Here is a 12533-nt window from a genome sequence, read left to right as displayed (position 1 = left end):
GGAGCACCCTCCCCTTCTAGAACCTTCTACGGAGCCCCAGGCAGGATCAGGAACACTGCAGGCGCCGCTGCCCCAGCCGGTGGGATCCCTCCATTCAGGTGTGAAATGCTTGGGAGCAAGACAGGGGTGATGGTGGCACAACACTGCGAATGTGTGAGCTGCCACTGAACCGTACACTTCAAAGGAATGAAGCTGATGAGAAGTTTAGTGCAACTCAATAAAAAGCCAGAGAGCACAAGACAGGGTGGTGGGGCTGGGCTAGGAGCAGGGAATCAAAGACGGAGGCTGGTCCCTGCGCCCAGGAGCACTCAGCCCAGTGAGGACCCAGAGCCGAGCCCACCACCCGGACCCAGCGCGGCCTGTGTGCAGACATCCACGCGCCGGGGGCGCCACGACGGCCCCCCACCCGCTCCTAAGGCCCCTGTCCCACGCCATCTGCGTTCACTCCCACTGCTGCTGTCACAAAGCACCACAAACAGTGGCCCCAAGCAACACGGGTTTACTATCTTGCAGTTCTGGAAGGTTAGAAGTCTGCAACGGGTCTTATGGACTCAAATCAAGGTGTCAGCAAGGCTGTCTCCTTCCGGAGGCTCCGGGGGAGGATCCGCTCCTCTTCCAGCTTCTGAGACGACCCGCGTTCCCTGGCTCATGGCCACGTCACTCCAACCTCCTCTGTGTCATCACATCTCCTTCCTCTGACTCTGATCCTCCTGCCGCCCTCTTACAATTACAGGTGTAAGTGCATCTATAAAAACGTAACCTGCGGAGAACCGTTTCCCTGTCACACGGGGTCCAGGAGTTAGAAAGTGGATGTATCTTTTGGGGGGGCCACCTGTCAGTCAGCCTACCACCCAGCCAGCAGCCCGTGGGCGTTCACAGAGTGTCAGGGGCTGCACTAAATCACACTGCACAGTGTACGGGCTCACGGCAACCTTGAGTGGCAGGGGGAGCTTTCCCAGTCTACAGAAGAAGAGACAGAGGGTCCAAGAGCTTCCCTGCCTAAGGTCACTCAACAAGCAGATGGCCGACAGATGAGACCTCCGTGGGTGGGGGGCGCCTTGGCTTCACCTTTCAGTTTCAGCCGCAGAGAGGGTCTCACCGTCTCCTCCTTCCCAGCCATTCCCAGCCGTGATGATCCCTCAGTCTGGAGGGCCGGCTCCGGCTGCGACAAGGACCCACATCCCCACACGCTGAGCTGGGTGGCTCCTCAGGGATCACCCCAACCGCATACGCACATCACTCCTGATCCCCCAGCCAGCACCAGGGTGCGGCTCTCAGATTAAGTCTCCTATTCATCAGCCTCTGAGAAGCATGATTGGGGCTTTTGTGGAAAATCAGCTCATTATGCACAGAGCAAGCATTGTGAAAAGGATCATTTTTCTAAAGGAGCATGTTGGGCTCCTATCCCGCCACGAAAGAAATGAGGAAGAGATTCTTCAGGGCTGTGGGCTTGGTCTGTGGGTTTTCAAAACAGAAAAGGGTTTGGCTAAAGGAATACCTTCTGCTAATTAACAACACTATGACATGCTCATAAGGGAAGAGAGCATAGCTAGTGCTTTGCGTTAGTGCCGGTGGCTCCCAGAATGGTAAACTGCCCGCGAAAACTCAGCCTGTACGGTGCAGGAGGAGAGATTATTCAAACGCGTCCTGCTACAGGGGCGGTCGGGGCCGCCTCCCGGGCTCAGGGTGGGTGAGCCATGTGAAGTGATGGAGGTCCTGTCCCCAGGGGGCTGCGGAGGGAAAGGACCCTGGGAAAGTTCTGGATTGGGGCTCAGACAAGGAGGGAGAAACACAGGGTGAGGATGGGGCACAGGGGAAACCGAGCGATAAGGGCGAGGAGGAGATGCAGGTGAGCCGGTCAGCTCTTCCTGCAAAGGTGCTGCTCCTATCGGGAGGCCCTGCCCCTTCCTTTTGTCTGCAAACACCTCCCCCATCCCCTTCATTTCCCCCTCCCCCGTGTGCAGTAAAGGGTTAACTCAGCAGACCTGGGCTGCCCACACCCTGCACATTCAAGAAAGATCAGGCCCTGGCCCGGCTCCCGGCAGGGACCTCTGTGCCCTTGGGATGTCCTGCTGATAAGAGCATCTTTGTGCACCTGGGGGGCCCTGGGCCCAGCCACAGAGTCTGGGAAATGATGGGGTTTATGGGGGGCCTAGGGGCCCACGGTACCAGCTCGATCTCTGCAAGGGCTGGAGGCTAAGGTCACCCACGTGGGCAGTCAGCCATGTCTACATGACCCACCCCAAACGAGAACCTGGGCGCCAAAGCTCAGGGGGACTTCCCTGGCTGGCAACCCTCACCCATGACATCACACATCGTTCTGGGAGAATGAAGCACTCCCATTCCACGCAACTCCTCGGAGAGAGGAGACCTGGAAGACTCGTGCATCGTCTCTCCTGGACGCCAATCTATGTGCCTTTTCCATTTGCTAATTTGCATCTGGCTCCTTTTGCTGTAATAAACCGGAATCTTGAGTATAGCGGCTTTGCTGAGTTCTGAGTCCCAGCGAATCGTCAGACCCGAGGGTGGTCTTGGAGGCCCCCAACACACCCTGTTACGTCATTGCAACAAACTATAATACGTATTGAGCCCTTCTGTGGGCCAACACTGACCTCGGGATTTACGTGCCTCATCTGAATGAACCCTGATGAGCCCAAGGGTGAATCCCCATCCACCAACTCAGAGAGGAGCTTCGCACACAAGGCACACAGCCAACAGGATGCAGGGTTTACAGCCGGGTCTCGCCAACTCCGCAGCCCAGATCGCCACCCTCTCTGCTCACCATCACCCTAGGGGCGGCCACCTTCAGGGCTGGGGTCTTCATTCCCCATCCAGGGGGCCACTGTGCCCACACACTGCCCGGGCGGCTCCCAGAATAGGGAGGGGAGAGGGCAGGTTTCCAAGCTCACCTGCCAGCCTCGGAGGGCACCACAGGAGCAGCCTGAGAGGCACCTGGGTCGTGGGGCGGGGGCCCCTGGGACCATGGGGGCGGAGAGGTCAGGGGAGACGGGAGATGGGGGCGAGAAGGCCAGGAGGGAGGGCACCACCCCGTCCCCCAGGGGCCTCCACACTGATCAGAGGTCACACGCCCGCTCTCAGGCCCCTCACCACCTTCTAAGCCAACAGCAGACCCCCTGGCTGGCTGTCAACCTCCAGGGAAACCGAGGCTCTAGGAGCCTGTGGACAGGGCAGTCACAGCCTCGGTCACGGGCCTCGGGCCCGGCAGGGCACGGCGTGGGGAGCCTGGCACGGGGCTCCGGCCACCGCAGGACCGCGTCCAAGCACAGCCAGCTGGCTCATCCGCCCCAGGAGCACCGCTGGGCTCTCTGGCAGCCGGCCCCTGTTTGGGAGGATGTTTAATGGATTGAGAGAAAAGCTCACGTTCTCACGTTACATGACAAAGCAGATAAAATGCCTAACTTCTGTGGCAGGACTTCATTCCTGCCTACGTGTACCTGTAGACACGCACACAGGTGGAGAATGTGCTGGAACGGGTGAGAGGCAACCCAGAACACCGCCTGTCGTCCCACGCTAGCGAGGGAAAAAAACAGACGACCGCTTCTGGGAAAAACACAAAAAAATCCACGTACTGTCTTTGTATCCAGAAACAACTCGCTTGTCTCAATTAAATATTTTTAACCTGTCCCTATTACAGACAAAAGCTACACTGAAAACCAGCCCATGCAACTGGGGGCCTCACAGCTGAAGCAACGTTCTAGAACGTAGGCTGGGTGGTGGGTACAGGGGTTTCGTCTTAATGTTATTCCTTATACCCTAAATGTGTTATAAATATTCTCGAATGTGTGTTTAATAGCAGCTTAAAAACATTTTTAAACAGCCTATCCTTTAGCTGACATTAAAAAAAAATCCTCAATTCAATGAAATTTCTGAGTCCTTGGAGAACCCAACAGAAAAAGAGGTTCTGGGTGGGTTCCCTAATACTTGTGTCTGTTCCGGTGACCCTCTGGACCTGGGCAAACAGCCCCACCAAGGGTCCCGCTGCAGTAGGCACCCTGGTCCTGGGACCCCCAGCCCACGCATGTGCAGCGCCCCCCTCCACGACAACACCAGGGTGAAGTCCCTCCATAGTACCACCACCCTCACAAAGTCGCCTGCACCCAGACAGGTGCGACCCCATCCACTCCACCCTCAGGAGGAGCTATTTCTGCCCTCCCAAGCTTCTCATCCCCACCCTGCTAGCCCACAATCCCCAGGGACATCGAGGAAGGCAGGCCCTGTGCTTGTCCCCACCGGATATGGAACCTGGTCTCCCTGACCCCCATGCATGGGTCAGAATCCACAATGACCAGTCCTCACCTGGGGCTGCCCTCCCCGTCCCCCTCCCCCGTGGCCGGCATGCCTCCATCCCCCCATCTCCCCTGACCCCTCCGCCCTCACAATTCCAGGGCCCCTCGCCCCACGACGTCCACGTATCAGGGACGAGAGATCAGACCACGGGGGCCATGGGATTCTCTGCAATCCAAGCAGAATTAAAGCTGAGAGTGGAGAGATTCCTGCCAGGAGGCCTGCAGCCCCAAGCAGGCAGGTCCCTGGGTTCGGCCCCATCACAGCAAACAAACACTGCTACTTCATGTGAGGCAAAACCCACTTCTGATGTGTGGAGAGTGCATTTAGGTAGGCAATGATCTGTGAAAGGATTAATTTGCTGATCTTATTACCTAAATCGAGAGAGATTTTGCAGCCATCAGTAACATGCTGCAAGATTTCCCCGGTGTGAGCTGAAGCCTCTCCCCTCCTCCCCGCCCCTTCCAGCTGCTGCCAACAGGCAACCCGACAACACGCTGAAAATTCATGAGAAAGACACAGGGCAGAGGGTGTCTGCTCAAAACTCCAGTATCTGTGACAGGGCACGCGGGTGGCGGATGAAGATGAAAGGGCAGGCACTCAGCAGTGCGCGCTCCGCGAAGCTCACCTGATCCCTTTGTTCTGAGCCAAGTTGTGCAGGGAGAGTCTCGACACGGCAGAGATGACCTGGGGGGAGACGAAAAGATGCTTCTGTAATTTCACCAGAAAGCCGAAAGTCATCATAAAACTGTAATGAAGTGTTTTGTAGGTGTCGAGAACAGTTCACTGAGCCCGTTTCATCTTGGTAAAAAATAACAAAAAAACACAGCATAAGTTTTTTTAGGCAAGACACCTATTTTGTATTTGTCGTGCAAAATGTGTCATTTTGGTGCACTAGTATTTGCTGAGGGCTACTGCACGCCCGGCGCAGTGCCCTGGAGAGGAGCAGGGCTGGGCACCCCACTCTGCTGACCCCTGGGGCTCTGACATCAACCACTCCCTGAGTCTCGTTCTCCCCCAGGAGAGGGTCTGCCCCATCGGGGCCACTAGGAGTCTGCTCAGACATCATGCCCACAAAGTGCTCACCCCAGGCTCCTGTTCTGGAAGTTACCATGTGATTAATAACAACTCCTGTTCCCAGTAGGTGCTGATCCATTTCAGAGATGGGGAAACAGTGGCCCAGAGAGGTCAAGAGACTTCCCCAAGGTAACACAGCAGCCCGGGGCACAGCGTAGACGCAAACATCCCAGCATAATGCTCCCTTCCCTTCCAGCCCCTTCTCTCTCCATATGACCATTTAAACAGATGCCCGACTCCCTGCGGGGGGTCAGGGTGTAGAGGGAAAACGAAGAAGCCCAGGTTCAGATTTCATGAGGGGATCCCAGCAGGCTCTCCCCAGACCGACAAGACTTGTCAAACTCGAATTCCTGAAGTGCTCGGCGAGGAGTAGTGGCTACTCCTTCCATCTGCCGTCCCTGCCCCAACCCAGTCCTGCCCTGTGTCCAGCCCCCTCCAGATACACAGGACCCACCCAGCTCCCAGCCTGAGAGGCCTCAACGCGGCCACTCCACAGTCTCCAAAATGACCAGCGGCAAGCAGGGCTGAGTGTCCACAGATGGCCACGGGGCAATGGAGGCCAGGAGAGGGCGGGACTGACCCCGAACACACAGCATAACGCACTCGAGAACGACTCACAACTCACACAAGCTGCTCGCGATTCCCGGCAGGACTGATGGGGCACCTGCCGTGCCAGACACCGAGCACTGAGGAGGCGGGGGCAAGCCTCGACTCTGAGAGCCAGCGGTGTGTGCACGGGTGTGGGTGTGTGTCGGGGTGTGGGTGCGCGTCTGAGGACGGGGAACACGAACACGGCCCGTGATGACCACTTGCTAAAGTCACAGACACCCTCTGCTGAGCACCGGCTGTCTCAGAAACTGAGTCTGATGGGCCTTTCATGGGCATCATCCCAGCGAATCCTCACAACCCTACAAGGCCAGGCCTGCCGCGCACACTTGGGAGACGGGAAAACTGAGGCTAGGTCACCTTCCCGAAGTCCCCCATCCGGGACACATGCCTCAGACTTCCTTGTGGGCAGCTCTCCTTCTAGCAGCAATTTTTTTTAAAAAAAGAGGGGGAGGGCTTCCCTGGTGGCACAGTGGTTGAGAATCTGCCTGCTAATGCAGGGGACACGGGTTCGAGCCCTGGTCTGGGAAGATCCCACATGCCACGGAGCAGCTGGGCCCGTGAGCCACAACTACTGAGCCTGCGCGTCTGGAGCCTGTGCCCCGCAACGGGAGGGGCCGCGATAGTGAAAGGCCTGCACACCGCGATGAAGAGCGGTCCCCGCACCGCGATGAAGAGTGGCCCCCGCTTGCCGCAACTGGAGAAAGCCCTCGCACGAACCGAAGACCCAACACAGCCAAAAATAAATAAATAAATAAATAAAGTAGCTATAAATGTAAAAAAAAAAAAAAAAAGTAAGAAACTTCCTTTAAAAAAAAAAAAAAAGAACAGGGAGCCAAAAGTTTAAAAAAAAAAAAAAAAAAAAAAAGACGGGGAGAGAACCCCAAACCATACAGAAGGGCCCTTTCTCAGCTGGCGAGACGGCAGATTCGGCCAACAAGCTGAGTGCTGTGTGCTGTCTTCCGGTAGGGGTTCTATTTCAGGGGCCGGGACGCACGGAAGTTATGAATGCAAAGAATGACAGGGTTCTTCTGTGTTTTCTCAGACAAGACTCAATGGGCTTATTGTGCAGCTGGCCCAGCCAGGGCTCCCACACTTGTGTGCTCCGAGAGGCCTTTCACAAATAATGAGCAACTTGGCTTCTGCTGTTATTCTTGGCTTTTAAGGGCTCTAAATATTTAGGAAGAACAAAAATTAAAGCAATATTGCTTGACGTCCTTATAGTTACTAGATAGAATGCTGGAAGTGTTAGGACCGAAGGGCTTAGCAACTAGAGGGCACACATACCACCCCTCTCATACGCCTACCGTGGCAGACATTGCTAATCAACTGCCGCACTCCTCCGCATGGAGCCAGACGCAGGCTTAGAGTCCTTCTTGCGGAGTCCACACAAGGCACCAGCAGCCGGTCAGCGTCGGCACAGGAAACGAAACCTGTCTGCCAACCCGCAGTCAGGGCTGAGGCCGAGTCTCGTACAGGTGGAGCCCAGGACAGGGAGGAGCTGCCACAGGTGAGTGAGCTGAGGCCAGGAGACCGGTCCCTGTGTCCACAGTCCCAGCGGACAGAATGGCTTCTCCTGCTGCTATGACCACAGCGAAGCTCAGCCCTGAGCTCTCAGCCGCTCTGCTCCAGGCTGGAACCTGTCACTAGCAGTTTGTAAAGGGCTCCGCTCTGGATCTATATCACCAGACAGGAGCAGCTCCTTAAACGGGGTTAACAGGGTTAACTGTCCCAGCTCTGCCGGAGGTGCCCCGCCCCTCGCTCCGCGTGGGCTGCGCATTTCCTGGCTGGTGTCTGTGCAAGAAGGGAAATCTCAGGTCTCACCAGGGGGAACCTCACTCCAGTGACCAGAGGCCCAGGGCAGGGGCTGCTGGGAACAGACGTGGGACCCCTCAGAGCTGTGGGGTCAGATGAGGGGCACTGGCCCCGCGTGAAAGGTTAGGGAGCAGAATCCTCTCCGCGCGGGGGGCGTGAAGCACCTCGCTCCCGGGATGGAGGAGCTGGGCTACCCCCGAGGCATCCCTCTCCCGTGATGATCGAACACCTCCTGGCCCACAGTCCCTGCCAACTCCTCTGAAAACGTGAATGTCAAAGGATGACATTTCCCCAACTTTTATCTCCATTTCTCGTCCGCATCCCTGATAATGAATGAAAAGACACAGCACCTGCTCCCCCTCCTCCCTCCCCCTTCTCCTTCCCTCCACATACAAGCAGCTCAGACCTTTGGGCTCAGAGATCCACCAACTGTTCCCGCCTGGGCCCACAGAGCCTCAGCTCCAAGCAAACAAAGAAACGTGTGTGCAGGGGCCGGGCAGGGGATTGACAGGAGAAGGGTGTGCGTCCACGGGGACCAGTCCTGCTGGGAGGAGAAACGTGCACGGCCAACTCCCCAAAGCCACAGCTGTCTGTGCTGTTCACTTGCATCTACCTCCTGCCTTGACTGTGACCTTTAATGTTTCAGCTCCTTTAAGACTCGGTGAAGGAACAAGAATGGGTGTGACAGTCCAGAGGCTGGGAGGCCGGGCTCCGGGGTCTGGACCCTGGATGGCAGTCTTGGCCCCGTCCCCACCAGGCATGGCCTGCTCTGACCCTGCAGCTCTCCACCCGGCCTCCATCCGGGCAGACAGATTCCCAGACACCGGTGGCCAATCAGCTTCCACACGTGCAAGGGAGGAGCTTTAGAATGCAGACCCCCAGGCCCAGCCCAAAGGCTCGGACAGAGGTGACGGCTCCTCCTCAGAAGGTGGCCCAAGCAGAGCATGTGCGGGGTTCAGTGGAGGGCCACCGGAGCGGGTCCGGGCTGCAGCCAGATGGTCTGCTGGGGAGGAAGAGCCCAGACAGTCCTGGGTTCAAATTCGGCCCCCCCTGCCTCAGTTTGCCTGTCTGTGAAATGGGGGAGAAAAGCGTGTCTCTCATGTGACTCTGCTGGACTCGGTGGAACGTGTGTCAGGCGGCTGGCCTGCAGCAGGTGCTCACAAACGGCTCACAGAAGGGGGTTTTGCACAACCAGGGGAGCGAGGAGATCCACGCGGTGATTAAGGGTTGCCTCACCCACCCCCCCATTCGGATGAAAACAAAGGAAGAGGGCGAAGTTCCCGGCTTCAGGCCCGAGCCTTTGTTATGACTTAAAAAGAGGAATTCAGGACAAGGGCTGAAGAGGCAGACAGAGACCAGAGGCAGAGAGAGAGAGGGAGAGATGAAGAAACAGAGAGAGAGGGAATCTCGGACTTCAAAAAGCAGCATCATTCAGGGGTCTCCAGGGGGAGACAGGGAGGACATCCCGAGGCCTCCGGGCAGCTCTGGACCCGTTACCCCTTTGCTGAAGCCTCTGCTGAAACCTGCACGGGGAAGCAGCCAGACAGCGGCCTCGAGGGCCTGGCCCCGAGTGGGCGGAGACAGCTCTGGGCTGCCGGGCTTGCCAACCCTCCTCTGCTCGGGTTGTCCCTGGGCTGCAGGAGGCCCAGCCACAATCAGTCAGCCTCCTGCCCAGCAAGGGCTGTAACTCAGGTGAGGACTCACCTTCTACTGCTCCGGGGCAGAGTGTGCAAACTGCAGGTGTTGACCCACTGGTGAGGCGTAAACTTGGAAGGGTCCTAACGGCATTTTTTCAGTGAAGTTGGATAGGATGGGACGGAAAAGGATGGGACGGGACGGGACGGGAAGGGATGGGATGGGATGGGGTGGGAAGGGATGGATGGGATGGGATGGGATGGGATAATATATGATGGTAAGGGGTGGGGGGGGATGGCATGGGATAGGACAGGACAGACAATACCAGAAAAGAGAAGTAAATTAAGTATTATCTCATGAAACTTTTGTTTCAGTCCAGAGGACATGAATGATTTTAGCTTCCCTGACTTAGTCACTCATCAAATGTTTAATGCGCCCTGCTAAGTGCAGACACCGTGCCTCGTGGTCGGGACATAACAGAGGGTGGATCAGGTTCAGGGGCACTTTGCTCCCCAACAGGCACCATCTCAGAGCTCCAAGAGCCCCAGGAGGCTCCCTCCTATGAGATAGGCTGGACTGAAATTGTGGCCCCATTTTACAGACAGGAATTCAAGGCCCAGTGACCCACGGACTCGCTCAAGCTTACACAGTCAGCGGCGGCTCTGAGAGGGGACCCTTCTGTTATTCACCCCATTGTACCTTCGGTGGGATGGGGGAGGGGTCCGTGACATGTCTCTCAGCCTCCACGCTTTCCCCTTTCCCTACAGGGCGAGCAGAGGCCACGGTTCCAGGGGCTCCATGCAGACAGCTTCAGGCATCCCAGACAATTGACACATTTCATGTCCCATGGTCAGCTTTTCCAAGCTCTTCTGGGGCTGGCATCACATCTGACCTTCAAAACCAGGCTCTGAGCTGCCTCTTCACATTTCACAGGTGAGAAACACTGCAGCTCACCGAGTTTATATGATGGCCTAAATCGCAGAGTGACTTTAAGAATGCTCAAAGAATATCTGGGGATTTGGGTGGGTGGTGGATGAGCAGACAGGTAGATGGTGGGTGAATGGTGGATGGATGGATGATCCGTTGATTGGATGGGTGGACAGATGGACAGACAGACAGATGGGTAGGTGGATGGTGAATGGTTGAATGCACGGACGGATCGACAGATGGGTGGATGGGTGGATGGACAGATGGACAGACAGACAGGTGGGTAGGTGGATGGTGAATGGTTGGATGGATGGACGGATTGACAGATGGGTGGATGGATGGATGGGTAGATGGACAGATGGACAGACAGCAAAGGTTCCAATGAGAACCTGCCTCCCAATCCCCACTTCTTAATTATGAGAACATGAGCTCCCATTTATTGAGCCCTTACTAAGTGTCATGCACTAGGATTAGCATGACACAAACATGGTTCCTATTATTCTCTCCCCCAACTCTCCACTTACTAGATGCAGACGTTGGGGACTAGAGAGAACGGGAACCCTGCCCCAGGTCACCCAGCAATAAGTGGCTGACTTAGGAACTGGACCCAGTCTGTGTCAGCCAATCCCGCGCTCCCATCAGCTGCACCATACTCCACACGGGAGCCCGCAGTGGGCAAGAAACCCCGAACTCCTCTCCCAGGCCCAACCAGACCCCATCTTCCAGCCTCACCTGCAGTTACTGGGAACAGACATCAAGCAGGCTGCTTTGCAGACCTAGCTCACGAAACCTCCCTGCTCCTGGGTTGACCTTGAAAGCCCCACTTAAAGGTGGCAAAGCCGCCATCAGCCTGGATCCCAGAAGGTCTGCGTGGACAGAGGCCACACACGCACGCGCACACACGCTCTGCCCACCGGGAAACTCTCTGAACGGTGCCGCCACCTCCCGTGTAAGCCAGCCCAGCCCGGGTCTATCCGTCACGGCAGCTCTGCTGTCATCCCACAAGATGTCACTGCCCTGCAACTCAAAATGTGAACCTAAGAATGGGCAGAGACGATCCAGGGCAAGAAGAGAGATGGTTACAAGTCGGTCTTTAAAAGGGCCCAGCTGCCCAGCCGCTGGTCAGCTGACAGGTGGGTGGATCCGTGGGCCCCGCTTGGTCGGGAGGGCTTCCTGCCCCAGCTCCCCGCGGTCATTAGGAATCATTAAGCAGGAACTGCACAGACCAGGAAGACTTTCTTATCAGCCAGGACCACTCATCTGCAAACACACCAGCAGCTCCCAGGAGCCAAACGGGCCAGGTGATCAAGCTCATTTAAATACGTTGCGCCAAAACTAAACTCACCTATCGGTGGGGAAATCTACAGCTAACTCGGCTGCGTATTTAGAAGCAAATCATTATAAATTGCTTTCTCCAGCTCAGCCTGCGTTGCCCTTCCTTTTTTCTCTTTCCGCATCAAGAGCAAGGTCAGAAACACTTGTGCTGTTGCCTTCGGAATGACAAGCAGCCGGCAAGGAGTGATTCATCACGAACCACGGGCAACCACAGCTCCGTGTTCAAGCTCTGCCACCAGAAGGCCGGGAAACAAAAGCAAGCGGGGAGCACGGTCACCTCTTAGCCACCGCCTCCTGCACGGCAGTGCCACGGTACCTAACAGATGGGGTTTTCCTTCAAGGGAGCCAAAAGGATGCAGGGAGATGGGAGGGAGCCAGACCCCATGGCCCAAGACAGCGAAACAGCAGAATGAAAAAAAAAAAATGCCACTCAGGGAGCCAAGAGACCTGCAGCAACCTGGGAGGGGAGTGCTCGGAGGGAGGGTCTGGGAGCCTTTAGAGGGTCGGAGCTTGAAAGTGATTTAGGAGGAAAGAAAAAGTTAGGCTAAGAAAGAAAAGACTATGATAGCTCAGAATTGGCCCACTGCTCTTCCTGCCCTTGAACTGAGTCTTCAGTGAGATGTGAAACAACTCCCCAAATCTAGCTGCGCTTCCTCGCTCGGTGGGTCCAGATCGAGACCCTCAAACGCAGGGAGAAGAGACCACCCCGAGCCTCAGGGACCAGCAGCCCAAATCTTCACACCTCGGACTCTGAAGCTGCTGACGTCTGTGACCCAACACAGAGGGATGGATGGATGGATGCCAACACAGAGGGATGCCTGAGCCCCGGGCCC

The 12533-nt window shown here is 56.4% G+C and overlaps 1 protein-coding gene across 4 annotated transcripts in view; it reads right to left on the bottom strand.

The window, feature by feature from the left end:
* VAV2 (vav guanine nucleotide exchange factor 2) overlaps window positions 1-12533 on the bottom strand; it is a 181940-nt gene that overhangs the window by 76224 nt on the left and 93183 nt on the right. For all 4 annotated transcript variants that reach the window (XM_059925984.1, XM_059925985.1, XM_059925986.1 and 1 more), the window contains exon 3: window positions 4934-4992. In XM_059925984.1, the coding sequence (XP_059781967.1) occupies window positions 4934-4992 (59 nt within the window). The remainder of the gene's footprint in view (window positions 1-4933; window positions 4993-12533) is intronic.

The sequence above is a fragment of the Balaenoptera ricei genome, chromosome 6 (assembly GCF_028023285.1).
Source record: "Balaenoptera ricei isolate mBalRic1 chromosome 6, mBalRic1.hap2, whole genome shotgun sequence".
In the NCBI taxonomy this organism is placed as follows: Eukaryota; Metazoa; Chordata; class Mammalia; order Artiodactyla; family Balaenopteridae; genus Balaenoptera; species Balaenoptera ricei.
Note: the sequence above shows the minus strand (reverse complement) of the source record. Positions and strands in the feature narration are given on the sequence as shown.